At 35.6% G+C, this 26,252-nt stretch overlaps 1 protein-coding gene across 1 annotated transcript in view; it reads right to left on the bottom strand.

Moving 5' to 3' along the window:
• The window catches only part of LOC108770404 (rho guanine nucleotide exchange factor 17), a 56,936-nt gene that overhangs the window by 14,031 nt on the left and 16,653 nt on the right, over positions 1–26,252 (bottom strand). The window contains exons 4-10 of the mRNA XM_018521976.1: positions 26,130–26,252; positions 24,344–24,580; positions 22,454–22,979; positions 19,609–20,070; positions 17,662–17,965; positions 16,740–17,043; positions 2,118–2,195 (exon numbers count right to left, since the gene is read on the bottom strand). Of these exons, the coding sequence (XP_018377478.1) occupies positions 2,118–2,195; positions 16,740–17,043; positions 17,662–17,965; positions 19,609–20,070; positions 22,454–22,979; positions 24,344–24,580; positions 26,130–26,252 (2,034 nt within the window). The remainder of the gene's footprint in view (positions 1–2,117; positions 2,196–16,739; positions 17,044–17,661; positions 17,966–19,608; positions 20,071–22,453; positions 22,980–24,343; positions 24,581–26,129) is intronic.

Below are 26,252 nucleotides of genomic sequence, written 5' to 3'. Positions count from 1 at the left end.
CTATATAAGTTTCAGCATGCATAAAGCCATCCTCAGTGGTAAAATAAAATAACTTACATAAGATAAAATACTGTACAATTCAGATACGATTAAAATTTTTAATTGTAATGCTGTATTACATAATGTATCCAGTAAATATCAATGATGATATAATCTGGAGACGATAGCGTCTCGGTGCTAAGCATGGTAATACAATAACGTAACAGTGGCAACATCAACGTTATAATTTCCTGCTCAACAATGTAACTGTTACAACTTGTACAATATGTATTATATTATACTTATATTATTGAGTAAAAAAAGTTATAATATTTATGTAATATTTTTGTTATTTAGTATATACCGGATAAATGAAGAAATATTTACAAAGATTTACGCAAAAATTTGTATATTAAAAATTACACATTTATGTAGTAAAATTCTAGTCCTTTCGTAAATATTGATATTTCCAAATGCCTGAATGCAAATTGCAATCAATTTTTTAAAAAATCGTGAAATCCGTGAGATTATAACAATAAAAAGTAAAAAATATTTTCAGCTTTTAATTTTAATGAAGTTGAAATCAAGAAGTAAAAGAAGTGACAAGCAAACTGAATGCAAACTGGAATTGTTTGTATGCGGAATATCCATGTAGGAAATCGGATTTAGAGAAGATAAAAGAATATCATTATCATTCCGCGATAGCGAAGTGGTACCTTGACATACAGAGTCGCCTTGCGCAATTCATTGAATAATCAGTTTCGTGATTCGCCCTTCAGCGGATATTAGATGCATTGTGCCATTAAACAAAATATTCGACCAAGGACGCAAGCGCATGTTGAAAATCAGATTACATGTACAACGCGACCTTGCATGGGGTGGGTCTGCCGCCTGTTGCATTTAACGCGTCGTTCACTGCTGATTCTCTTTTGCGAATTTTCATATTTCGAACATAAAAATGTACACCCATTTACCATCGATGTTTTATTATTCATATTAGCTTCATGCAAATTATTAATTTGCGATTGTATCATATTAAATCAATTAAACCCCTTTTCCAGAATTTATTGTAAAAGCGATATGATCGTAAAATTTTCATCGTATAAATATTATAATTTCCGATTTTAATTCTATTTTATTATATTAATTTATTTTAATTATATCATACCTTTATATTAATTAATAATGTTGATCAAATAAACTCATATGTTTATATATACATAAATTTTCCGTAATTTTCTTAATAAATTATAAATCTATTTCACCATGAAATAGTTTGAGAAACATTGACTTAAACAACGACTTTCATTATTAAAGTCACATTATCGAAAAATCGAAATATAGAATTTATTAGTAACCCATCGTTTTTTATAACAATTTCTCAATCTTGGAAATAGGGACGACGATACGTGTTTAATCGCGTCTTTTGTAACATTATGCGCATAAACCGACTGTTTCCCGTAACTATTCGTCGCAATCCGGTATTCAAACCTGTTTCCGGTGTTTAACGAAAAGCGATTATGAAGTCGGGAGTGGAAACTTAATGAAAACAACATGCCGGACGTACAACAACGACGTACTTGGATCGAACGAGCAACAGCTCGCTGAAGCGAAGATGTTGTTCAATCAAAGCGAATAAACGAGCGGGGGTGTGTTTGTTTACAAGACGCAAGGACGAATCGCAGTTCCGACGTACAACGGTATAGCGCCGTTTCTTTCAACGTCGCGACTTGAGAGATCGATCGACTCTCTTGACCATCCTAGTCCGGAATATTTCTTTTGAAAAATGTTAATTTGTCTATATTTAATCTTTTCTTTCTTACAAGTAAAGTCTCGGAAGTTGAGAAAAGTTATACGATCATTAAGGTCAAAGATTAAAAAAAAATATATTTAAAAAATGTAAAGGTATACTACATTCTAGAAAAAACTAAGTTAAATTCTAAGAAGAAATGAGCAGCAGATCATTGTTATACAAGTCAGAGAAATAGTTAGAATTTTAATTAATTTCTCCCGAGTTAATTTTAATTAAACAAAACATATTCTTTTTCAGGATTTTTATGTTTTTGTTTACTAAAGAACTGCATTTTACAAAGAATCGATCTCTCATCAAATTCGATGCAATCAATAAATATACTCACATTGACTAGTATTTGTAGCGCCTCCACGTAGGATCGTTCCGTATCGTAAAGCTCCACAACCACGTGAGTCCTCGTGTCCTGCAACGCAGAGAAGACAATCAGAAAAGATGAGTACTCGTTGAGTGACATTACGAGAGAAGGAAATGTTTGACCGAGATAGAGAAAGAGAGGGAGGCGACCGAGCACAGCTGTCATAGCTCGATTATTGCATCGTCTCGTGATGAAGATCGCACGTGCGCTTTTGAAAGATGTACACGTGCGCGCTTCACGTGCGTATGTGCGGTGCGTTTGATTATGATCGTTATGCAACATTGACATCAAGCCGCAAGATATTGAGGTTATATATGACATAATAAAGCGCTTTCAATTCACCTTAAAATCCTTCACAAAAGCATTTTTACCTCTATAATCATCATACCTTTCCTTTTTAGATGTATTTTTATATTTATTTTTTTTTCCTGTATTTCTAAACCCCACACGTTTTTAATTTATAAATAAAGATATAAATATTATATTTAACATACTTGATATAGAAATAGATAAATATTTCTTTATATACGTATATTTTTTACAAAAATATATTTTATAATTACGATATTAAAAATAAGAAAAAACTTAAAAAGAAGAGATCTGACGTATCTGACTTTTAAATGAAACAGTTAAGATTATTTTAAAAGTACCTTTGCAGTATAGTACGTCAAAAGTTTCAACGTTTACTCAAGGCGCTCGGAATGCTTTTTCATTCAGAATTAGCTGTGCCTAGTCTATAAACATCAAAAACAAGAACTACCCACGCGCTCGGAGGTGACGCGTTCGTTATTCTCGCTATCCACCGATGGCTGACTGACGAGCTTGTGATCAGCGTCCATTGTCATCCACGTAGGCCACCTGTACTGAGATTTCGTAAGCATTGACGCCCTCCACTTGCATAGTAATCCGAGCGACCGCGCGGAAAGTGCGTAGTTTCGCGATCTTCTGAAACGGATGCACCGCGAAGCGCGTCCAACTGTAGAATATACACTCGCGTTTCGTGCGTTTCCGGTCTCTCACTTTAATCTATTCCGCTTGGCGGAAACGCCGGGGCGAAACCAAAGTAGCGCTCTTAAGCTTCCGCACGTAAAAGCTGCACTCAAACGTTTTATTCTTGGACTCTTCCTACGAACTTCAAGTCGATCGTATTCGAACACTTCTCGACTCGGTAAACTGTATCGATAAAACAGCAATTAATATCTATAATTTATTTATCTTTGCCTTCGAGTTTTATAAATCTCGTAAATGATAAACAAAATAAAATATAGCCTTTACTGCGCATTTCTCATCTTTAATTCAAATATAATAATTAATGATGTAACTTTCCAGAAAATTATCATAAAAAAAGTTTGATATTTCAAATGACTATCGATCCTTGACTAACATTGCAAAGCCGCATGTTTCCGTCCCGTCAGCCATTTCTATATATTTCTACCTCCATTCATTTTCAATATAAGATTTCTGAGAAAATTAATAATAAATTCCGGGAAATTTCCATGATGAAAAGCATTTCCAAGAAACCAATGCAAAAAATAAAATACATAATGAAAATATTTATATTCTCAATCTGTATCGACTGTCACGATACTCTTCGAGAATCTTTTCTGCATGTATCATTTCGTTATTTTCAATTGCGAAAATACACGATTTTCGCGAAATTTCCAACAGTGTCATTTTTCAAAGAAAACCCATATTAAAAGAGAGAACAATATACACTTTGAACCTGAACATCAATCACCGCGAACGATCGGTATAACGAAAGTTGCGCAAGTTCCGGCTCAAGATAAAAGAGCTTGGCTGTTCATTGGCGCTCGTACGTGCGTCGTATCTGAAACCGGTGCGCGTGTCGGAGAGAAAAAAAAAAGCTGTGTGTCTCTCAGCGTGTCTGTACGCCTACTCTCGATACGCTCGGACAGGGTCTCTTTAAAAGCTCGTGGGAATTTGCACGCGGAGCTTTCGCGCCTCCGGGCGATCGCGCGTCGAACGCGTCATGTACGAGCCGACCGGCCGCTCGTTATATTTAGCATCGTGACTAAAGACCCCCGCTTCGTCCCGTGAGCTTGCAAGCTCATCCGCGCTACTCTCTCTCTCTCCCCCTGTCTCTTTTTCACACTTCAATCTTTCTTCGTTCTATCGGGTTGAACTCACTTACGGAATCAATAATGACCCCTTGATCCCGCACGAGCATAATCATCCGCTAAGCGATCGCTTAATTACGTGAGTTCTCTTTGCTAATTAATCGTACAGTTAGATCGCAAACGCTCGGCGTTTATCCGTACATCTGAGCTTTCATCTTTTATAGTAAACAGCAGAAAGTGCGTAACTAATGTAAGATTTTTCAACAGCTTTACGCGTAAATTCTCTAACGAAATAATTGCTCCTTCTTTTCTGTATATACAATTTATATTATTTATTAAAATTTAAAATAAAGATGTTTTAACGCGTTTGTATTCCATCGTTTTCCGTAAAAGAAAAATAAATTATCTAATAGCGCATTGCTAATAGACAGTTGCAATTGATTTTATTACGTGACTGTAATTCTATTATATAAGGCGATGCTTTATTATGCGAGCACTTAGTTTTATGCCACTATGCGTACACGTAACAAATACCGCCAGACGGAACAGTTTAATTGTTAATCAATGTTTTTTTGTGGTAATTGAGCGCTTGAAATCTGATAGACTAATGTTCTGCTTTTTAATTAGAATAAATTATACACTCAAGATCATTGATAATCGCACTGAAAAGAATACTAAATTTTAATAAATATTTGTTCGAATGAATATTTACTAAATATAAACATATACATATATTTATTTGGTACGAAAACCATTAATTTAATTACTATCATTTTTGAAATTATCATTTTTTTATTGAGTAAACATTTATTTACTATAATTGTTTACTTAACAGTATTCAAAGAAATATGTATTAAAATTTATTGAATTTTTTTCACGGCATTGTTGAAAGAATGAATTTCGGGAATTGCGGAATATCTATTTGTCTCATTATTATGTAAAACATCGATCAGCTTTAATAAACAACACATTACTTTAAATAAATTTAAGAAATAGATCCATGCAAAGGGATTTCGTTGCAATTCATTTGCGGAATTTCGAGATGATTCGACGAGACAAGGTCAGAGATAGATGTTCTCGCAATGTAGTCATGACATAGAGAAAAGGAAACGCACATTTCCTGAAACTGAAACGTGTCGAAGAAGAAAAGTCACAATCCCGACATTCGTACGCGACGTTTTGACAATTCTTCGATCGATTTGCATGACAAGTTCTAACTTGGTTTCAAAGAAATATATATCATAGTTAGAATAGCATGACAAACAAGAAATCTTGATGTAGACACAAAATATAAAAATATAAGAAACCTTGAAATGCATGAAAAATTGAATAAAGCTCGTCTGACAAAAGAACCACAGCTAATTCGAGCGTAGCTCTCCAGTGACACAAAGTGATCGACATTATTTGATTAACTCTTAAATATGTTCACGGAATAATTAAGAATTTTCCACAAAAACACTCAACAACTGCAGAAAAAATCATATTTTACAATTGATCCTTTCACACACACACACACATAATAAAACCATATTTTAATAATATTTCCTATAGTATATAGTATAAAAAAGTGCAACCGTTTCCTAAAAAAAGGTAATAAAAAATTTAGGTAGAAAAGAGTATTAAAAATTTTAGAATCAAATTAAGTAATACGTATAATTACGTTATAAACTATTAAAAATTCAGAAAGTTTTACGAATTAAATTTTAACGATGAAAAAATGCAAGCCTTATTTAAATTATAAATAGACTTCAATACAATAAAATATTAGTTTTTTATATTAGTTGTTTCGTAAGAAGAGAACTTATTGGAAGTTACAGAAATTTGAAAGAAAAAAAATTGTATGGCAATCGATCGCTCAATATAACGAAGTATATTAAACGTCTGATCATTAAGAGCTTGGTCGCGCGCGTGCGACCGTGCTTAAACGAGTTGAAAAATGTTCACTTACTTACAAGTACTTATCCGTACGCTTCATGTCGCTTTAGAGTGCCACGCGATCGCAAGTAAACACTTTCAACGTAAGTTTGTACGTCGACAAGGCTCGAATGAAATTACAACCTGTTACGCATGACGGAGGCGTCGCGACGCGCCTGTAATTGCACCCGGTCGCCCGCGTTACTTCAATTTTCGCCAAGAAGAGAGAGAAAGTGAAAGAGAGAGAGAGTGTGTGAGAGAAAGAGAGAGAGAGAGAGAGAGAGAGAGAGAGAGAGAGAGAGAATAAAAAAGGATCGAAAATCGAAGCGGAGCGATACCTGGACCATGTTTGACAGTCATATCTCATGTAATACACAACTCTGGCTATGGTTATTTTAACCTAACGAAACAAACGGATGACACAAGATGATATAACGCCGCAAATCGAGGGATGATATAACGCAAAACGATTACATTGATCAAGGATTCGATTCGAACGAGGTAATCGTCGCTTCTGTTCTCGAATAACAATAGATGTATTGTCGATTCCTAACAAACGCGCCAGACTTGCTTTATTTCCTCTTCCCGCCGAATTTCCCATCGCGTATAAATATAAAATGCTGATAACTTTGCGATTCACCGATATTTTCAGAATATACTATTATTTACGAAAAGAGATTGTTTATTTAATGCGAGAAAAGTATTATTTAACTTTACACAATTTGCTTTATTGCGTAATATTATAGCAAGTTGCATCTGACAGAAGTGTTATTTTATCATCAAAAATAAATGTACGGTAATCTATTAATTTATCTGTAAGCCAAATCGTTTATTTCTACAACTTTGAAGCATTTAATTCGATGGAAATGCAATTCACCTTTCTAATCTCATCATGTTGCACAGAATAAATGGCGCGCGAAATAAAGGTCGCTAAAACATTTCGCGTAAGACATTTAAAGTTAAACTAAAGCTTGTTTGTAACAAATAATTCTAAATTCTCTTTCCATACAATCGAATAACACATTTAATCTCAATTACTCACGAGCTTGGATGATTTGAGATTAACATCGAAAGATTGCTCCTCGACGTATAAAGCATACATCGAACCTTTCGCGCGACGTGCCGGAATCGCGTAGATCGAGACACTCGCAATAATCGGTCCCGTATTATCTGCTAGCTACCTGTCGCAGCATCACATCGTGCAGATTATTATTATCGATTTATCGAGATTTTTTTATAGCGCTCGAGGAAGAAAAAAAGGTCTAGAAATCGTTCTGCAAGAACAATATTTTCTTATACGCACGTTCGATTTATCGAGCACGATATTGGGATCAAGAGTGATCGCGGCGCGAAACAGAGATTTCCGCGTGCTGTCCTGCCGCAGCTTTTCCGCGAGGAGCAACAGTTAGACGCGGCGTTACGCCTGAAACTGGCGACCCGTCGCACGGCTACCAGGAAGCTGATCGATGTCCAAGAGAATAGCGGCGGTGGAGAGGACGGAAGCCGGGCGTCAGGACGCCGGCGCGTACTTTTCACGTGGATTACACGTTACACGCGCTCCATCGCCGTATCCTGCATCACCGCCACCGTCCTTCCCCTCCTACGACCTTGTCCTACGAGAAAACGAGAGGCGACCTTGCATTGAAGCGCCAGGTTAACCCTTGCGAACCTCGTTACTGTGCAACAGGTCCTTAATGCCGGATTTGGGCGAAGACCGTTACTGATCGTTGCTATTCCAAAATTAATGTTACTAAATATTAATTTCAAACGTTAATATATTAATTTTTAACCGTTTTAACTTATGGATGGATTTATCATTTTTATTAGTTATCTATTGTTGTTTTATTTATTATTACTACGTGTTCGTTTAACCTGAATGTAGGCTCTTTGTCTTGTTTTATTGATCTCACGAGTGAAGAGAGACCAATGTGATTGTATCGTGGATCAAGCTCGTGTTAATATCTAACCATAATAAAACAAAACAAGATCAAAATAAAGCAAGCAATTTAAAGTGTCAAACGTAATGTTTATTTAAAAGCATAAAAATTCACATTTAATTACTAAACCTGACTGTTTTGTGCTACACAGAGCTCTTCATCAACAGTATCGAAAAAATTACAATGAAAATCAATAATATAAATGCGCTATTGAAGAAAAGAATAATAAACTGATATGACACATTTGAAAAAAAAAAATGTAATATAATGGATCAACGAACACATCTCTCTCTCCATTTATAAGATCAATGAAACAAAATATAGGCCGATATTTATTCATAGTTTGTTTTTATTTTAAGACCATCTTAAGTAATGTCTTAAGATACTAATACTGCTTTGTAATTGGCTTATGACATCTTAAATTATACTCAATACGATCTTAAATTTAAGAACCAATTTCGGCCAACGAAGCCGAATCCAGGTTAAACAAACGCATAATAATAATAAATAAAACAATAAATAAATAAATAATAAAATTTTTTTTAAATTAATTTATTTACGATTCAAAATTAATTTTCTATTAAATTATTACGTGTAACGAAGAGATTAGATAGGTTAAACTAATAGGTCTCCCCTATATTCCTATTCGAGTAATATATTTAATCTCAATTATGCAGAAATACGTCGAAACAACCAGGACGCAATACGGCTTGATGTGATCTGTTACCATCGCGTTACACCACTATAACTATCTATATTATCTATATTTATTATTTATTATTTATTTATAGATAATATTTTTACCAATATCTTTTTCTTGGGATCAGGATAGAGAGATTACATTTTACGATATATGTTTCGTGCTGTAAAAACCATGAGTGGGTATCGCCTTGCATCGTGAAACTTCTCTTTAGAGTCTATGTACCATTGAAAATATCAATAAAATCCGTGGTTTGCTTAGTTTATTTTTTGCAACTTATGACTATTTCTACCAATGTAGATTCCCCAGTAGCACATGTTTTATATACGTTTCTTAAGCATTGGATACGTTTAAGAGACGTATATAAAACGTATATGAATCAATAGATACTACCTGGGTTAACTTTAACTAAATTCAACTTACTGCTCTTTGTCTTTTTCTAATTCTTAAAACTAGAAAAAAACGAAAAGTTAGAACCGCGATTAAAATTAAAAGAAAAAGACACTATTCCTCTTTCAAAAGTAAAAATCGTAAATTATTAATAGAATTACCGTAAATTTAATTAAAAGTAAAATTAAATATTGTAAAAATTTCGAGAATGTTCACCAGTTTATGCCACGCTTGAAATTAAAGCTTAGCATACCGCTTAACGTCCCGAACGATCGTCGGTCGCATTTAAATTTAAGTCGCACGTTTGCCGGCAGACGCGGTTCGATTTTACGACGATGTTCGACCGGGACTACGGCTCTCAAGTCGTTCGCGCGTAACCGTACATTTTGTTCTTTCAAATAACAGATCTAATTCATAGCCGAGCGGCATTCTGGCCCGTAAACTCGCTCCAAGGTGCGCTCGCTCACACTCTCGCGACCGCGAGCGCGTCCCCGCGCCGCGACGAGCCTGGACTCACGCCCGAATAAACTCGTCCACGTGAAGATTCCGTTAAAGAAGTTGAACGTACGATTTATGCAAGCCGAGCGTGCGAGAACAATGACCGGCTGGCTACGTCGTTTCACGGAGACGTGCGGCTTTTGTGTTTACCAGCAACAGACGAGCGAAAGGAATTGATAAGCTCTTAAAGGTTTCAATTCAAATACATTCCGTGATAAACAGACATATATTAAGGCGACGCTTCTTCTTTATTCGACAATGAGAATCAATTTCCGCCACCCGCGCTCGTTCATCGGAAGCGGCACAATCATTGCTGCTAGAAATGCATTCCGATGGGAATCATTAAGTATAAAGCGGGAAGAAAGGAGATCTTTTCAATGCACGATTTTTTTATTTTTAAATCCAAACAGCTACAGAATATATAATTCTGTTAAATGATTAATTAACATAGTAAAGATCAGAGCTTTAAATAAATTCGATGATCTGTAAACACCTCCCACGCTTTTTATTAAACGTTGCGTAAATCTCATTAAATCAAATCTCAGTATTTTATGTTTAGTTATTAAACGATCATTATAGATTCTGATTTTATTGGAAAAAATTTTCATTTTTTATCTTTTATAACTTTATAATAAAATTACTTAAACTGTATTCAAAAGATAGATATTGCACTCGCATATATATTAATATAAATGTATGAACTGTATCAAAAACAATTTGACATGAGTGAAAAACATTATATTATTCGATGAAGACGATTCTCCGTGCCTAATAATATGTCTTGTGAGTTTATACAATTTTCAATTGAAGCTAACTGTGCGTCGATTATTTGTCGGTCTTAAAACACAATCCTAAACCGAAGTAGTAATATCACGAATTAAATTGACAAGCAATTTAACATTATTGTTGCAAATAATTAGCATCTTAAAATTAGCTATTAATGATTTAATAAGTATCTTAGAAACTGTAAATAATTTATTGCAAAGAATATTACGGTCGAGATTCGAACTCGGATCTCCTGTATTCCGTGCAGGCGTCCTCCCAATTCGACTACTAGCATGTTATTATATAATGAATGTAATCATAATAAAAATAATTTAATAATTAAAAATAAAAAAATACTAAAACATAATATGGTATAACTGTACAGTACAATAAACAGTGCTTAATTAAAAACTTAATTCAATTTCTCATAATTTCTCAGAAAAGACATTATGAAAAACATTTTGACATTTAAAATACGAGAAAATTAATATAAAAAAATAGTAATGATGACGTGATTTATATCAAAGGTCGTACGTGAGTGTCATCAAGATGGGCGAAACGCCGACGATTTTTCTTAAAGCGGAATGCGCTCGTGATTGAGGCTTGGCACGCACACTCGCTGGATTATTCTATCACATTTTTGCAACATCCTGCGGCCTATATTTATTTCGACGATGCTTGTTTAGTCTGCGCCCAGGCTTGTGGCGAACATCGAAACGCCGCTTCGTACTTTTCGGAGGCGCATTTAGCGAGTTTATCGCGCTGCTGCAGAATGCAACGTGTTACGTTGTATTGTTCTCACCGTGTGTAAGTTTTGTACGCGAATTACTGACTCGCGAATTAACATGGATATTTTTTTATTACCTACGCAAATAGTCAAGCATTTTAACATAAAAGAAAATATTAATTAAATATTTTTCACAAATATTATATCCAGAAATATATTATATTATTCATTTGTGAATTGTGTCGGAAATTTGAGAAGCATTTTATTCTTTATTAAGAATTTAATTAATAATTATTCCAAATAGTATCATTGCACGTACTATAAAAATATATTGCTTAAAGAACATCTTCCCTTAATATCGAAATAAACGATAAAGTCCTCGGTAAAAAGAAAAAGAAGAACAAGTATAAAATATAAATGACATATTTAAAAAAAAAACAAAAATATTTTAAATAAAAGGAAAAGGCCTATTAGATTTAACAGCCGATATTAAAGCATTCAATTTCGCATTTTTTCAGAATGATACGCACAAAAGTGTAACCAATATAAAATATTGCGCAAACGTGCGAGCAAACACGTAGATTTGTGCTCACAGCACGATAATAAAGTTACGCACATTTATGGGTTGAGCAGAGGCTCGAACGACTCGAAAATGCATTTCTGTTTACTCACAACAGGCAGAAGTGCCTTGTGTGCACGATCTTAAGGTCGATTTGATCGAATTAAATATCGCGCAACGGCGAGTGCCCGCGCTTGCGAAACTACAGGCATCAGCCGGCCAAGTGGTTTATACCATCGTGTAAGTTAAATATTTAAATATTTCCCGGTAACGTGCCCCGCAGCGAATGGTGCAACTACTTAGTGCACGCGCGTTGCACTAGTCGGTTTATTCATAGATTATCCGGCAACATCCTGGCCTGCCACGAGGCCCCGCATATAGATGCATCACTCCGCAGTTTCACGATCATTCTTCGATCCGATCGAAATGTCGCGGGGTATTGCGAAAGCAACGCGTTACTGATTTATGATGGACGTTTCTATTTGCGAGCATCGAGAGAGAACAATATCGACTCAAATTCTTTTAAATTAAAACTAATTAAAAGCACTCTTGTCAATTATGATCCAAGTGCGAGGATGGCGTAGCAGGCAGCGCATGAGATTGTTATAGTGCTATGCCAGAGATCCCGGATTCGATCCCAGGCAGAACCGAAAAATGTTTTCAAACGCTCGTAGCTCCTCTCGGAAGGCAAACCACCGAGAGTATCATTGCCAAGAGCACTTCCCTAATAAATCGTTGTTCGAAATCGACGTTCTGTAGGTCCTAACATAAAGGGATCATCTTAAACGTAAGCATTCACAAGTAATAGAATATGTAAATATATAAAATTTGTGATAAATTTCTTTTCAGTGGATATTCATTAAGAACATAAAGAAGGATCATTTTAAACGTAAGCACCCACAAGTTTAAAATGTTCCTTTATGTTGTTTACACAATATTCACTCGAAAGAAATTTATCGCAAATTTTATTTTTTTGTAAAAGAAAATTTATAAATATTTAATAATAAAATTATATAGCATTAGAAAAAATAATACTGTTTAGAAATAAGACAGTTTAATTGCGTACGTTTTTATCAATATTTAAAAAATTATTGAGAAATAAAATAGAAAAATCTTACAGAAAACAAAGCTGTGTTAAATCTGAAAGTCAATAGAGATATCAATTATCAAATACGGCTTGCAATATTTTTATATCGGTTTGACATTAAAGAAGATCCTGTTAAGAAGTTTATCCAAGTCTTGAAAATTGCTGCAACGATATCGAACGTAAATACATTTAATATCGCGCATGCACGAGATTCCTTTACAGTCTACTCCGGAGAGACTGATATACAATCGGCGAGTAATAAAAGTCGGTACCTACCGATACCACCCACGTATCTAGTCGTGTCCGCACCTCTTAACAGTCAATGGAACCACGATTACGCTATTGTTCGAAAGTTTATGGCCGGCCGACGAGCCTTTCATTATACTCCGTCGTGTATCTCTCGCGCGCCGACGCGCTTTCTCGCGCGTCGAATTTCTGCCGTTGGGGCCGCAGTTTCTCTAAACTTCTACCGATAATGCTGTCGATAAAGTAACGAATTTGTACTCCCGGTACCGTGCATACTACTCCATCACGTCTGGGGAAACTTGCTACTTCAAGAATACATCGCCGGAATGCTTGGACGTACGCTACCGCGTTTCGTTGTTTCATTATTAAAGCGCCGATTATTGATTGAATGAATAAATATTATAATAAATCATGTACAAAATATGTATAAAATACTTTTTTTCTTAGTAAGAACAAAATAAAGAGGAAAATATGAAATGAAAGCTGTATTCACAATTTATGTCAATATATGTGCGTATAAAATACATAAAATTATTTTCAAAATTTTTACGGAATTAAATTACATTTTTTCATAACTATACGTTTTTTCATTACTAAATGCCTTGCTAAAATCACACTTTTCAATAAAATTGTTTATAAAATTTATATTTTCAAAATAAAAAATAACTCATAAATTTTTAATTAAATTTATTAAAATATTTTTGTTTTAAGTCAAATGGATATTTTATTTTAAATTTCTATGTATTTTTTCGTAATAATTATCAGGTAAAAATGCAAAATGTACAGCCGATGTAATACAAACATAAGACTGGATTTCGCGTAATAGTAAAACATTGAAAAGGTTCTCATAAAGTACTCAACAACGAGCTTTCGTGAGCTTTACTCGACGGTAGGTGTTTAGTATTACGTCATTCTCCGCTCTCGGGGATTTCATGAATGGAACGCAAAATTCACGATGCCTGGGCGTAGTGACGTCAACGGTAAACATGACGTCGACGGAAGGTCTCTTCGCGGAAGAAATAGTTCACTGCTCTCTCTCCGATGAAAACGCGACTGCGTACAAATGCACAATTGATACCTGTGGGTATCGGCGCATGTTTCCATCTCGCGTTGCAGATATAAAAACGTCTCCGGGGATATTCGCGAAACTACTCTCGTCGCGATGACTATAACTGGCGCACACAGAGATATCGGGGTAAATGCATTCCACTTCGCGTCATAAACAATTCTGCTTTCTCTCAGCAGACACAACTTTGCTTTCTTTCAGCGTGACTAATTTCCGCCGTGTGTGTATCGTCGCAATACACGATATAAATTCTTCGAAAATCCTCATTAATCTTCGTCCGCGCCATTCGTATTAAAATTCAGTCATGCTTTAAATCTTAGCAAAGAAATTCATGGAATATCTCCTCCGCTAAGGAGAAATGCATTCCTCGTTGTTAAATCGACTGCATATCTGCGAATTTATTTTTAATATGGCACGTGAATAGAAATAATCTTTTCAACGAGATCTCCTGTAATTTTTTTTACGTGACCTTTTTACTTACGATTCATTTTAGATGAAATTACATTTAAATTGCATTATTTCTATTTCAGATTGCCATACATTTTTAAACAATAAAATTGAATATAATATTAATATAAGGGCTTTCTGGGAGTCGGCGCGGAAACTATTGGAATCGATGCCTAATTTAATGTAAGAAGTATAAAACATAATTTAATAAAAAATACGAACGTTTCGCGGGTCTAACTTTTCAGCTAATCTCAGTAAAGTTTACGAAACATACATTTCTATTTTAGTTTTCTTAAATTTAGAAGTTCTCACGTGCTACGTTTAGCAAATAACATTGAAACGCTAAGATCAATTGAACTTTATTACTGATAGCTACAAACGTTTTAACATTTCACGCTCAATACCCTACGACCTACGATCACGAACAAATTGATTGCGTCATGAGGATCCGTTTGACTTCTAATCGGCATAGAGAACGTGACTAAGTTATGGCGACATCTTTAAGTGATATATTTGCGGCCACCAAGGACTCATGGATAAAACGGGCCTATCGTTCCCGCGGTTCTTGGTTGTTCTTTCTAAACGGCAAACGTAGATAGAGGACGCGTGCATTGCATAAGCACATCAGAATTGTGTAAAGTTCTACCACGAAATATACCAGAGAACGGTGCGAACTTATAAAATCATTGAAAATGTCTAGACATAATTTCGGAAAATCCTTCAATGTTATCCTTCGATGTCGCTTAAATCTAATTTCATCTGACATAATTTACAAATAGAATTAGTAAGTAGAGTTATCTCGTGAAATAGAATTCAATATCAGAGAACATTCCAACGCGGCCTTGTTTTCTTAAACAACGTTATCGCAATATTTCTAATTTAAAAAATAACCAATAATATAATTCTCTATTCTAATTTAAATCCCTAATCATTTCTTCATTAATTTTATTCACTAAACTTTTATACCGTTAGAAATACTCCCAGAATATATTGTTCTATATAAAAAAAAGTATGTGTATTATTTTAATTTTTTAAAAATGTATGGCAAAAATATAAATGGGTTTTGCTGATAAATAAAACAGATTTATTGAAAAAGATCTACAGAAAAAAACCAACGTTCCAATGTAGGATGATAAGAGTATACATACTGCGCAAGGTCGCGGAGATTGCGCCAAGACGATCGTGGCGAATCATCGCATCGATGTTGAGGATCGGTCGGTCCCCAGGTACGCCTAACCCGCCAGGAATATCTACGTACACGCCCCCGCCGTGCCAGAATCGTATAGGGACTCTATACTAACGTCGAGTGCACTGGCCAAGGCACGGACTCATCCGAGAAATATGGCCGTATATTATTATTAGATTATGTTTTCGGCGCTGTAGTCGAACAAGCGCGCGAACGCCAGCACGATTATTCGTTTCGCTTGGACTGTAGATTTCGGTTTACCGGCGCTTACCTTTGCGTGGCCTCTCGGCCAGATATGTTACAACGCTGATGCACGAGTCAGCGATACAGGGAGATAAGCCTGCGATCAGCGTCTTTGTACGATATTTAGAAAAGAAGCGAAATTCGAGGAAGAAGCGGAGTCAGAATTCTTTGGCTCGTATTCATGTCACGCATTTAGCGCGAAATGTGACCGTCTCATCTCGAGATTTATACGTTTAACATGAAGTATTTGTCGACGAGGATCAGTCAGTCAGTCATATTCATGGTTCAGAGTAGGATATAAATAAATTACTTCTGCCACAGAGAAGAGAGATATTACAAGAACATTAAATGAATGAATGACACAATTAAGTTTTTTCTTTATGTATCGTTCAAAAATTAACTTTGAAACAAACGATTCAATAAATTTGATAGCTTTAGGATATCTCATAAAATAATTAAAAATAAATAACCGCATTTACTTTATATAAACCTTGATGTAATAATATATACGTGTAATGTGCAAGAAAAAATTTTCCGACGCGCGCGAAATTTCCCTCGTTCATTAATCAAAAGGAGCGTGCATTGTGCATGCATCAAATGTCTCGATAACAAATGCGCTGCACGAATCGTGCGGATACTTTACGGCCCTCCCTCGCTCTTATCTCGGTCGTATCGCGAAAAATGGGCGAAATGTAGCCGGGGCACTGTAACCGGCAATTTATATCGAAGCAAGATAATCTCTGACTCACGTTTCGATGCGCCGGTGCGCGAGCCACCCTCTCCGAGGACCCTCTCAGCAGCTCCGCGAGCAGCTCAGGACTCGGCCCCGGAAGTCCCTCGAGTTTCGTCGGACTGGAGGTCGTCCGATGGTGGCAAGGCGTGGGCGGCTCGGAACCGCTGTTGTTATTGCTGCTCGCGTTGTACGAGAGATTTGCGGAGATCTTTCTGCGAGGACGAAGACCTTCCTCGAGCGCGATATCGGTGGTGCGCGGTTTCGCCATCTCGGCCTCCAGCATCTGCCCGTAGGGCCCGCGAAGGGGCCTCTTGCTGTACCTTGATGTAAAAAGAAGAAAATATTAATATTTACTGATATTCATAAATGATGTGTACATTAAGAATTTGAACCAAAATTTTAGCTTTCGGTGAAATCAAAATTTTTTAACTATATAAATATGAAGGCACGTATAAGTTTATATTTTCCAAAAATAAGTGAGAATTTTCTAAATGTTACATTTGTGTGTGTGGTTGATGACAAATCTTTTCAAATTTTTTAAACTTCAAAAATATTAAAGTTCAAAAATGTTACATAAAAATGTTACATGAACTATATAAATATGAAAAAACGTATAAGTTTATATTTTCAAAAAATAAGAGAGAATTTTTTAAATGTTATACATTTGTGTGTATAGTTTACGACAAAAGCTTCGCAAATGCTTTTAAAGTTGAAAAATATTAAAATGTCAATTCCGTAAAAGAATTCTCTCTTACGAAAAGAAGCCGAATCGGCAATCGGAACGTAAAGATTATCCTTGCTTTACATGTAAAACTTCGATTGCCTTGCTAAGGTTATTATTAACGCAAGAATGGAAAAAGAATATGTTAAATCGTCGCGTGTCCATGTCAGGCGCACTTCCGTTCTATTTCGATAGGTCTGGTAGGTTCTCCGGTTACCTTCGAGGCGTGTGGCCCTCGCAGTCGGACAGGTCGCTGGGCGTCGCAGGTGGCTCGTCTCTCTCCTCGCTGCTCTGAGCCGACAGCTTGTTCCTGTCCGCGTCCAAAGGCTCTGGCCATTGAGTTATGTACACGCCCTTCCTCCTCTTGCTAGTGTCTCCCCGGTATCGTCTCGCTTTGCCGGATGGCGAGGACGCCTCCGAGGGCGTCTCGCTCGGCGCCTCGCTGCCTTCGCTCGCTTGACTCAGTCGCGGCTCCTCCGGAGGTGGTGTGATGATCACCTCGTGTGGTTCTATCCTGGTTTCTAAAAAGTCATTTTCACCAATCTGTTATTCTTAATCGCCTATTTATACTTAATCGATTAATATTGATATAATTCTAGCAATCAGTAATACAATTAGATAGGAATTTATATTGAAACTTACGAAACTTAAACTCCAAGCTTCAAATTTTCACAATAAAGCAAACATATTTTGTTTAAGTTATACGGTGAATTTGATTCGAAACGTTTGTACAGTTAAAGATTATATTTTAAGATATATATTTTAAGACTAGAATATAAGAATAGAAGTAAACTCTTAGGCACATTCTCTTAGACGCATATCTTCTGGCTTGATTATACTTCTGCTAAAAAGCTGAAAATTTATTAGCTCTAAGTCCTACAATCCTTCTTAAGTTCTTATCCGCCTCTAATACTATATAAAATTGTGATCTTTCATTTAGTTTGTAAGAAGTAAATTTTTTAAATATACATATTATAAAAAATTAATTTGTTTCTGTATCAAATATTTTATTATTTATAAAATAATTTTAAACATATGTTTCTTGATTTTTCTTAAGCTTTAGATTAAAAAAGACCACTAATGACAAAATTTAACAATATTGAGTTTAATTCCAAAGTCGTTTCAATTTTTCTCCAAATTGAACTAAAAAATAGCATTAGAATTTATTGTTGCACACAGAAGAACAGAGTTTATTAACATGGGGTCAAATCAAGCGGGCGTTCATATTATATGTATATATCGCGATGTCAGAGACGATGGACAAAGCGTAATGCGGGGGTCGGGAAACGCCGGAGAGAACGAGGACTATTTTGGGTGCATCGACAGGAGCACGGGTACAAAGGTGCACGCAAGTTTCATGTTATTTTGCGCCGGCACTATTTTCAGAACGGTGGGTGCCAGAGTGGAAATAGACGTTTGAGCGTCATTGAGTTATAGCCATCTTCATTGATGACTTCACATACGGCCGCCTTCATATGGCTAGAACCGCGCTCTATTCACAATAAATGATAAACCAACGCGAATTTCTCAACTGATGACGACAGTATCACGAGGAAGTCGCCGCGACTATCGTTCCATCGCCTTGTTCATCGTTCGCTTCCTGCCGTTGTTTCCTCGCGATGAGCAACGCCGCGCGAGAAATTCGGGTGAGCAGATTTCGCTCGCGCACTCGCGGACTCCCACGCGAGTGTATTTCCGTTTTATATCCTACTGAGATATCTCTCTCACGCATACAATCGAGCCACTATCGTGAGTGAAAACTTTGCTTTTCTTTTCTTCGGGATTACGCCAAGATGTATCGAGAAAGGCACACGCAATTCTTTTTATTAAAATAATACGTGGAAATTAGAAATTAATGTAATAATAAATAAAACTCTAAGTAAAATATAAAATAAAATATAATGATACAATATAACAAAATAATAAAATCTAATTGTTGAAAAACAAACATCGATTGTAGAAAGTATCATAATTTCTTCCTTTATAAATAATAAAATAAAGTAGAATATAAACAAAGTATACTTCTAACATCTAACAATTATGAAAAAATATATTTTTTTTTCATTCTCTTCTTCTTAAATTAAAGGCGGTTTTAATTCTATAATATTGAGGCCCATGAGAATAATATGCATATTGATAAATACTTCTATTTTCAAAATCTCACCTTTTTGAATGGTTTCCTCCACGATGTTTCCTTCAACGATAGGGTACACGGTCTCGTGACCAACGAGTTCAACGGTGGGCGCGTCCGTTTCAACCCTGGGCTCGATTTGATTCGTCTCCGGAACTAGTGGTTCTGGACTGGTGAGTGCACTGGAAGTTGCCAGACTGTCTGAACCATCGCTTCTGGGTCGGATCTCCTCGTGATTTCCTTGCTGAGAAACACCCAGACCTTCGGCAGAGCCGACGGCGCTGTCGACGCTGGGCGTCGACGTCCTTGGACTCTGTCGATTGGGGCTGTTTTGAGGTGTCGTGGTACCTGGAGTGACATCACCTCGACGACGAGGTAATGTGCTCGCTCGAATGTCTTTGGTTTCGGAGCGATTAGATGTTACGATCGGCTGAGTTTTCTGTCGATTCGCTGGAAGAGGAAAGTGCGAGTTTGCGCTGAAAGTAAAATCTGCATCTTTTGCAGAAAATTACGAATGGTTAGAAAGTTTATTCTTATATATTTGTTCTATATTTCAAAGTATTTTAGTTACAGTATTTAACGAAAAAATATTACGCGAATTATATTTATGAGAAGTAATATTAACATTGTAAGATTAATGTAATTATGGTAAATGGAAAATCCACCTGGATAATACAGAATAAAAGTCATTATGTCCATTGCAATAAAATAATCAATTCTAGAATCATATTATCTTATATAGGGAAGATTTTTTTAATTCCTGTAAAGCTTCAAAAATAAAAATATAATGTATTATTACTAAATTTAATAAAATATTTTTTTCGAATAGTATTAATACAAATAAATTATGACAAAACTTTTTTTCGAAGTAAAAAAATGGAGAAATAAATAATAGAAAAGATATAAGACAGATTTAGATTTTAGTCCAAAATACGTTGAACATACTGCTACTATTTGTACATTGTACTGTTAACTGCATTAAAAGAAAACTTTTAGAACAAATTCAAGTGGACCTCTAGAGATACCTTTCGACTGATGTATTCCAGAGATGCATATTACGAGCGTTTTCAATAATAACTCGAGTACTCTTGCACCGAGCAACAGTGAGGCCGCCTCTCGGTCGTGAGAGAAGACGAGAGATGCAGAGAGGAAATTCTAATTACCTCCTCGAGTGTCACGTAAGTTTGGCAGTGCTCTTAAGCCGAGGAGGTGGAGGACCATTCCAATAATAACAAACAGACTGTGCGAGATGAGAGATCACGAAGACGCGAGTAGCAGCGCGCACTTCATTGACGGATTTTCATGGAACATGCTTAACCGATTAAGATATATACGATAGAAAATTTGTTTCTGTGCAATTAAACTGCGGAAATAAATCAATGCGATATTGCCAAATTTTACTTTCAACATTCTAAATCAGGAACAATGTTTTGTATGTTAATTATAATGTTTATTTACAGTTTATTTACTATTTATAAGCATAGATATCATTATTTACTTGTGTCTTTAAAAAGATGGAATTATGAAAAATACAAATTCAACATTAAAAGAACCAAATCGTCATAAATGGATATTTTTCCATATTTTAGTTGATTTTTTAATAATTAAATTGTATATATTTGAGTACATTTTATTGGGTAGTTAATTACGATTGCAATACTCAAGATAAATTAGAAATTTCAAGTTAAACTAATAATTACAAAAAATGCAGATAGTTGAACACATATCATGAATAAATAAAATTTATTCAAGCTCTGTACATAAATAGAAAAGTCAGATAAGTAGATTTGACTTCTACGTCTGCTCGCGTAAAGAGATTTGGGCAAGCACAGAAAAGTTCTGGCAACGATATTTCAAAACACCTGGTTATCTGCCCTCGCAGCTCGTCTTTCGTGCGTAAAAGGTGTCTCAAAAGATTTGTTGCCGCGGAAGTGTGAAGTGTTTCCGCCTTGCCAATGAGGCGTCGCTTTTTCACGCTTTTTGTATCGTCCAAATAATATTTCGTGAAAATAATATTTTGCTCATTTTTATATATTATTATTTAAATTGTATGAACTGTTATTATTTTAATAATTTTTTTAATAATATATTTTTATAATAAATTAATTAAAATTAATTTTAAACAAATATTTAATATTTATTAGTAATAAAATCGTTTTTAATGTACGTCTTTACAAAAAGATACAATCAGATTATTGTACTGATAAATTTGTGTAAAAATTATCTTTTCCTTTTTCATTTATCTCAGTAAGATTTAGTCTCGGATTTAGACTTATATATTGAGGGCGTGTAAAAAATTCTTTTTAAAGATATAAATATGCGAAGCGATTGAAACCTTGTGGTAATCTAAGCAAATAGTACGCATATACAGGTCAAGGATGCCAAATGCTATATTACTGTCATTAGAATTTCGAACCTTGTTGACAGCCGCACTTAGTGCTTTTCTTATTTCTAGTCTTCCATTATGCAACCGAAACTACTGCGGTATGTAGTTCAGGGTTGAAACCTAATACAAGACTGTCACCGTGGCGTTTAGTTCCGCGTTTCCAAAAGTATCTTACGAAGACACGTGTAGATCGTGGATTAAGAGAAGGACTCCGAGGATGAAAATAGCATTGTCCGCATTATAGTCAAATATTCAAAAATAACATTTTATTTTTCCAATATTCGACCAAACTATATAGCTAAAGAACTCTACTTAATCGCGCGTGAGGACATGTTCGATTTCCCTTCTGCTTAGCATGATGACGATAAAGTAAATCTTACAGTAAACGCAATCTGCATATCAGTCTTGCTGTAATTGGTTTAATTAAGCCTAGCTCGCAAGACGCCTCTAATGAGCTCAGCCTGCAAGTCTCCGCAGCACACGGAAGCTTACCTTGATTAAAGTCCACCTGGCCGAAGGAGGCACTCCTATAGGGCGCGCCGGACCTGTGAAAGGCAAGCAGCCCACGCGGCTCCAGCCTAGTGATGGCATCCCGGGCCTCCCCCTCGTTGCCGCCAACGGAAGCAGCGTTCAGGTTATCGCACAAATCGTCTACACTCGTAGCACTGTCCACCACGGAATCACTGTACTGTCTCAAGTGTTTCGCCGCCTCCGCACTGGCATTCGGTTTGCTCCTGAGGTCACTGACGTCATCACTGTTTCTCTCTGGTCTGCCTGATCTCGAGGTCTTCCTCGAGTCGTGGCATGGCTTCCGGTATACACTGTTTCCCGAGCGATCACTGAGACACTCTTCACTGACACTCTCACTGCGGACTATCGTCTTCGGATTTTCTTGCTGCTCTTGCTGATGCTGCTGAGATTGCTGATTGTTATTACCATGATGATTACCCTCGTTGTATGTATAACTACGGTGAGATGAGCGACCCTCAAAACGGCCACAACTTGGATTCGAACCCGTCTGAGAAAAACAAACAAAAAATTAATCTGGCTTTATATTGCGTCAAATTAATTCCTTCAGACCTGATTTTGAATGGAATCATATTAAAAAAAATTTTTTTTAATTCAATTGAAGAGCACTATATTAATATAAGTAATTCATACTAAAAAAAATAATTTTGTTCAAAATTTTTTTATTTTCTCAACACGTACATTATTATATTACATGTACGTTTAATCTCAGATGATGTCGATAGAATTAAATAATTTTAACGGATGTCTTCAAATTTGATGCATATTAGGTACATTATAACGTATACAAGGTCTGAAGAGATTAAATCTGCCAAAAATTCCTCGTTCGAATTGCATATACACCCACTATATTTGTGGTAGATTTCAATTAAATATTTAATGTCATGTAGACGATAAATCAGAGAATATTTATGCATCATGCACGATTAAAGTATCATCGTAGATTAAATGTTATTGAAATTTGCGTAACTTGACATGAAGATTAATATCATGTATAATAATTCTTGTTGCAAGTAATAATGTTATTATTGACATTATAGCAATTTTATTAAAGGTAGTAAATTAATAGAAATTTAATGTATGAAAATTATAAGAACCGGAATGACAATCGTGAATTTCTGTAGTTTACGAGATAACGATCATTTACATACGCCTTGGCATGCACCGAATTCAGCGAAATAGTGACAAAGAAGTCTCGCGAGAATCGTGAAGTTCAGCAAAACTCTTCTCGGAATGAGGGACAAGATAGGCATTGAGATTCATTAATGAGAAGTCAATGCTTCGGCTATATTCTACAAAGTCTATCCCGATATATTTGCAACTCTTTTCTATTTCTCTCAAAATAAAAATTAAATATTTCAAATATTCGGTATTAATTTATATTTTTCTTTTAATTATGCCTTTAATTATTACAAATTAAAGGAAAATAAAGATTCTTTTAATTTGTGTATGCATATCTACAAAAATTTAATAACAAATAAATATCTATTCCATCCTAATATAATACCATTATTTTTAACAAACAAAGATGTTTTCTACAATTATAAATATAATAAAAGAATATCTCCTTTATGTGTTTGTAATATTAAAAAATAACATTACATTTCTTTTAATTTTTTTTTGCTTATTGTGATGATTTTTTTTAGAATTGTTGTATCAAATATCACAGATTATTAATTTTTTCATACGTCTAATTTTGCAATAATGTTAAAATATTAAAAATAAATAGTTATTCTTTTTCTTGGCAATAGTGAACGTTCAAAAGTAAAAAAAGTTCAGTTGTGTAAAATATCATTCGTTTATGCGTAGCAATAGACGTCAAGCTCTCGTCACCATGACGTTGGAATTCCTCACCTGTGGATAATTTTGAGACGACGGCTGGTATCCGCTAGGAGGAGGGGAGGATGCCTGTACTCGTGACGGTCTTCTGGGTGGTGGAACCGGTGCTGGTCCCTTGAGCTTCTCGGTGAGCTCGCGAAGGCGCTCAGCCTTCTCGCTGCGGGGGCCGGAAGAGGATTTCTTGCCACTTCCTCCTCCGCCCCCGCTCCATCGAAACCTGTGCAATCGGTCCACCGCTATCACTGCTGGTTCCTACAGCCAAACAAGGGGAGAATAAATAAATCTCACGGCTTGTAATAGTTTCATTGCGTGTGAAATCGAGATACGAGTGAAGCCAAAGAACAGTAGAACAAATAATCCTATATTAATTTATTTTCCATTTATCCGATTATCTATTTTCAATGATTTTTAAACTAATATCAAGGCAAGAGACTTGACAAAATTAAATTATTAATCTTTCGTTAATTGGTATCAAAATATCCATTAATAAATCATTTACATATTGACATTTATGTATATGACATACATTGAGAGTTATTTTAATCCGTAAATAGAAAGTCGTTCTTAGATGACACTAATCATAACTGACTAGTCATCTGAAATATCTACTTAAAAGTAAGATAGTATTAAAGATAATATGGTTTTTAATTAGATAAGATTTTTTCTTAATTTTCAAAAAACTACATATGTTATTTATGTACATGCGAAACATAAGAAATCAAGTAAACGAATATTTGCTTCGCAAGTATTTTTCATCAACACAGGAAAAACACATATTATTCTTGTGTGAGGACTGATGTACGGTAATAACACGGGGTATATCATGTGGGAAAATGTGTAAAATAGTAGGCTTAATAGCACATCAAAAACTCATACGTACGCGTACATAAGTGTCTAGTCAAAGAAGAAGCGATATTCTATTTTCGTCGTTCGTCTTTATCTTTTCCCTTTCGGCGTGGCGCGACGCTACGGCATGAGGTGAGCCAAAAATCAAGCGATCACGCGAGTACACGATTTTAAAAAGCAAATGAAGAAAAGTTGCTCGAATGTGCAGAAAGATCAAGCGTGAATTTTGGCACGTCTCTCTGCAAGCGGATGAATTTTTTTCTGGCGATAAAATCGCGAGTGTTTCGAGGTGAAGAAGATGCGTTGACAGTTTTGTAAAATTCAAAACAAAAATTCGTCCATGGGAAAAAACATTTAATTTAATTATAAAGTTTCTTCAAATATAAATAAAGTTAGGTAATAATTGACAAGTATTAAATATTTTCATCGTACTATAATAAAAAATTCGAAAATTCTTTTAGACACAAAATTTAAAGGAAAAGGCATTTTTTAAAATAATGTACTTAATAAAAATATCATTTTTCCTTCAAGTAAGAGTTATTAATTTCTTCGATCATAAAAAAAAAGGAAATTAAAATTTCCTTACAAACAATAACCATTTCTGATAAAATGTGCCTCAAAGGTTAAAGTAATTTCTCAAGCCTGCTGTCGATAGAATTTACCGTGTCATTGAAGAGATTAAGTTCCTAGCGGTGACCTTGAGACCTACCTCGGGGCTGCTGACACAAAGTCTTCCAGACCTAAGCCACTCCACTTTGTATCTCTTGTGACCACCTTTCGCACCTCACCGAGTCTACGCGCGAAACTCGAATCTCGCGCAAATTATGGAAAAACACGATTGAATACCCATCTCGAAACGATAATCCACTCGCGGGCAACGAAACAACGAAGAACCGAATGACTAACTGAACTAACAAACGATCGATTTTGACACGCGATCGATTGAAGCAAGTACCTGCAGCTTGAGCGTCTGATGCTTCGTCCACTGCGCGAGCTGCCGCGGTACGGAGACGGTCTGCGTCGTTGTCGGGACGCCGGACGAGTAGCCGAGCGACGTCGAGGGTGAGCACGGCGTCGT

The sequence above is a fragment of the Trachymyrmex cornetzi genome, unplaced genomic scaffold (genome assembly GCF_001594075.2).
Source record: "Trachymyrmex cornetzi isolate Tcor2-1 unplaced genomic scaffold, Tcor1.1 scaffold127, whole genome shotgun sequence".
NCBI classification, from domain to species: domain Eukaryota; kingdom Metazoa; phylum Arthropoda; class Insecta; order Hymenoptera; family Formicidae; genus Trachymyrmex; species Trachymyrmex cornetzi.
The sequence above is the reverse complement of the archived record's forward strand: the minus strand, read 5'-3'. Positions and strand labels throughout refer to the sequence as shown.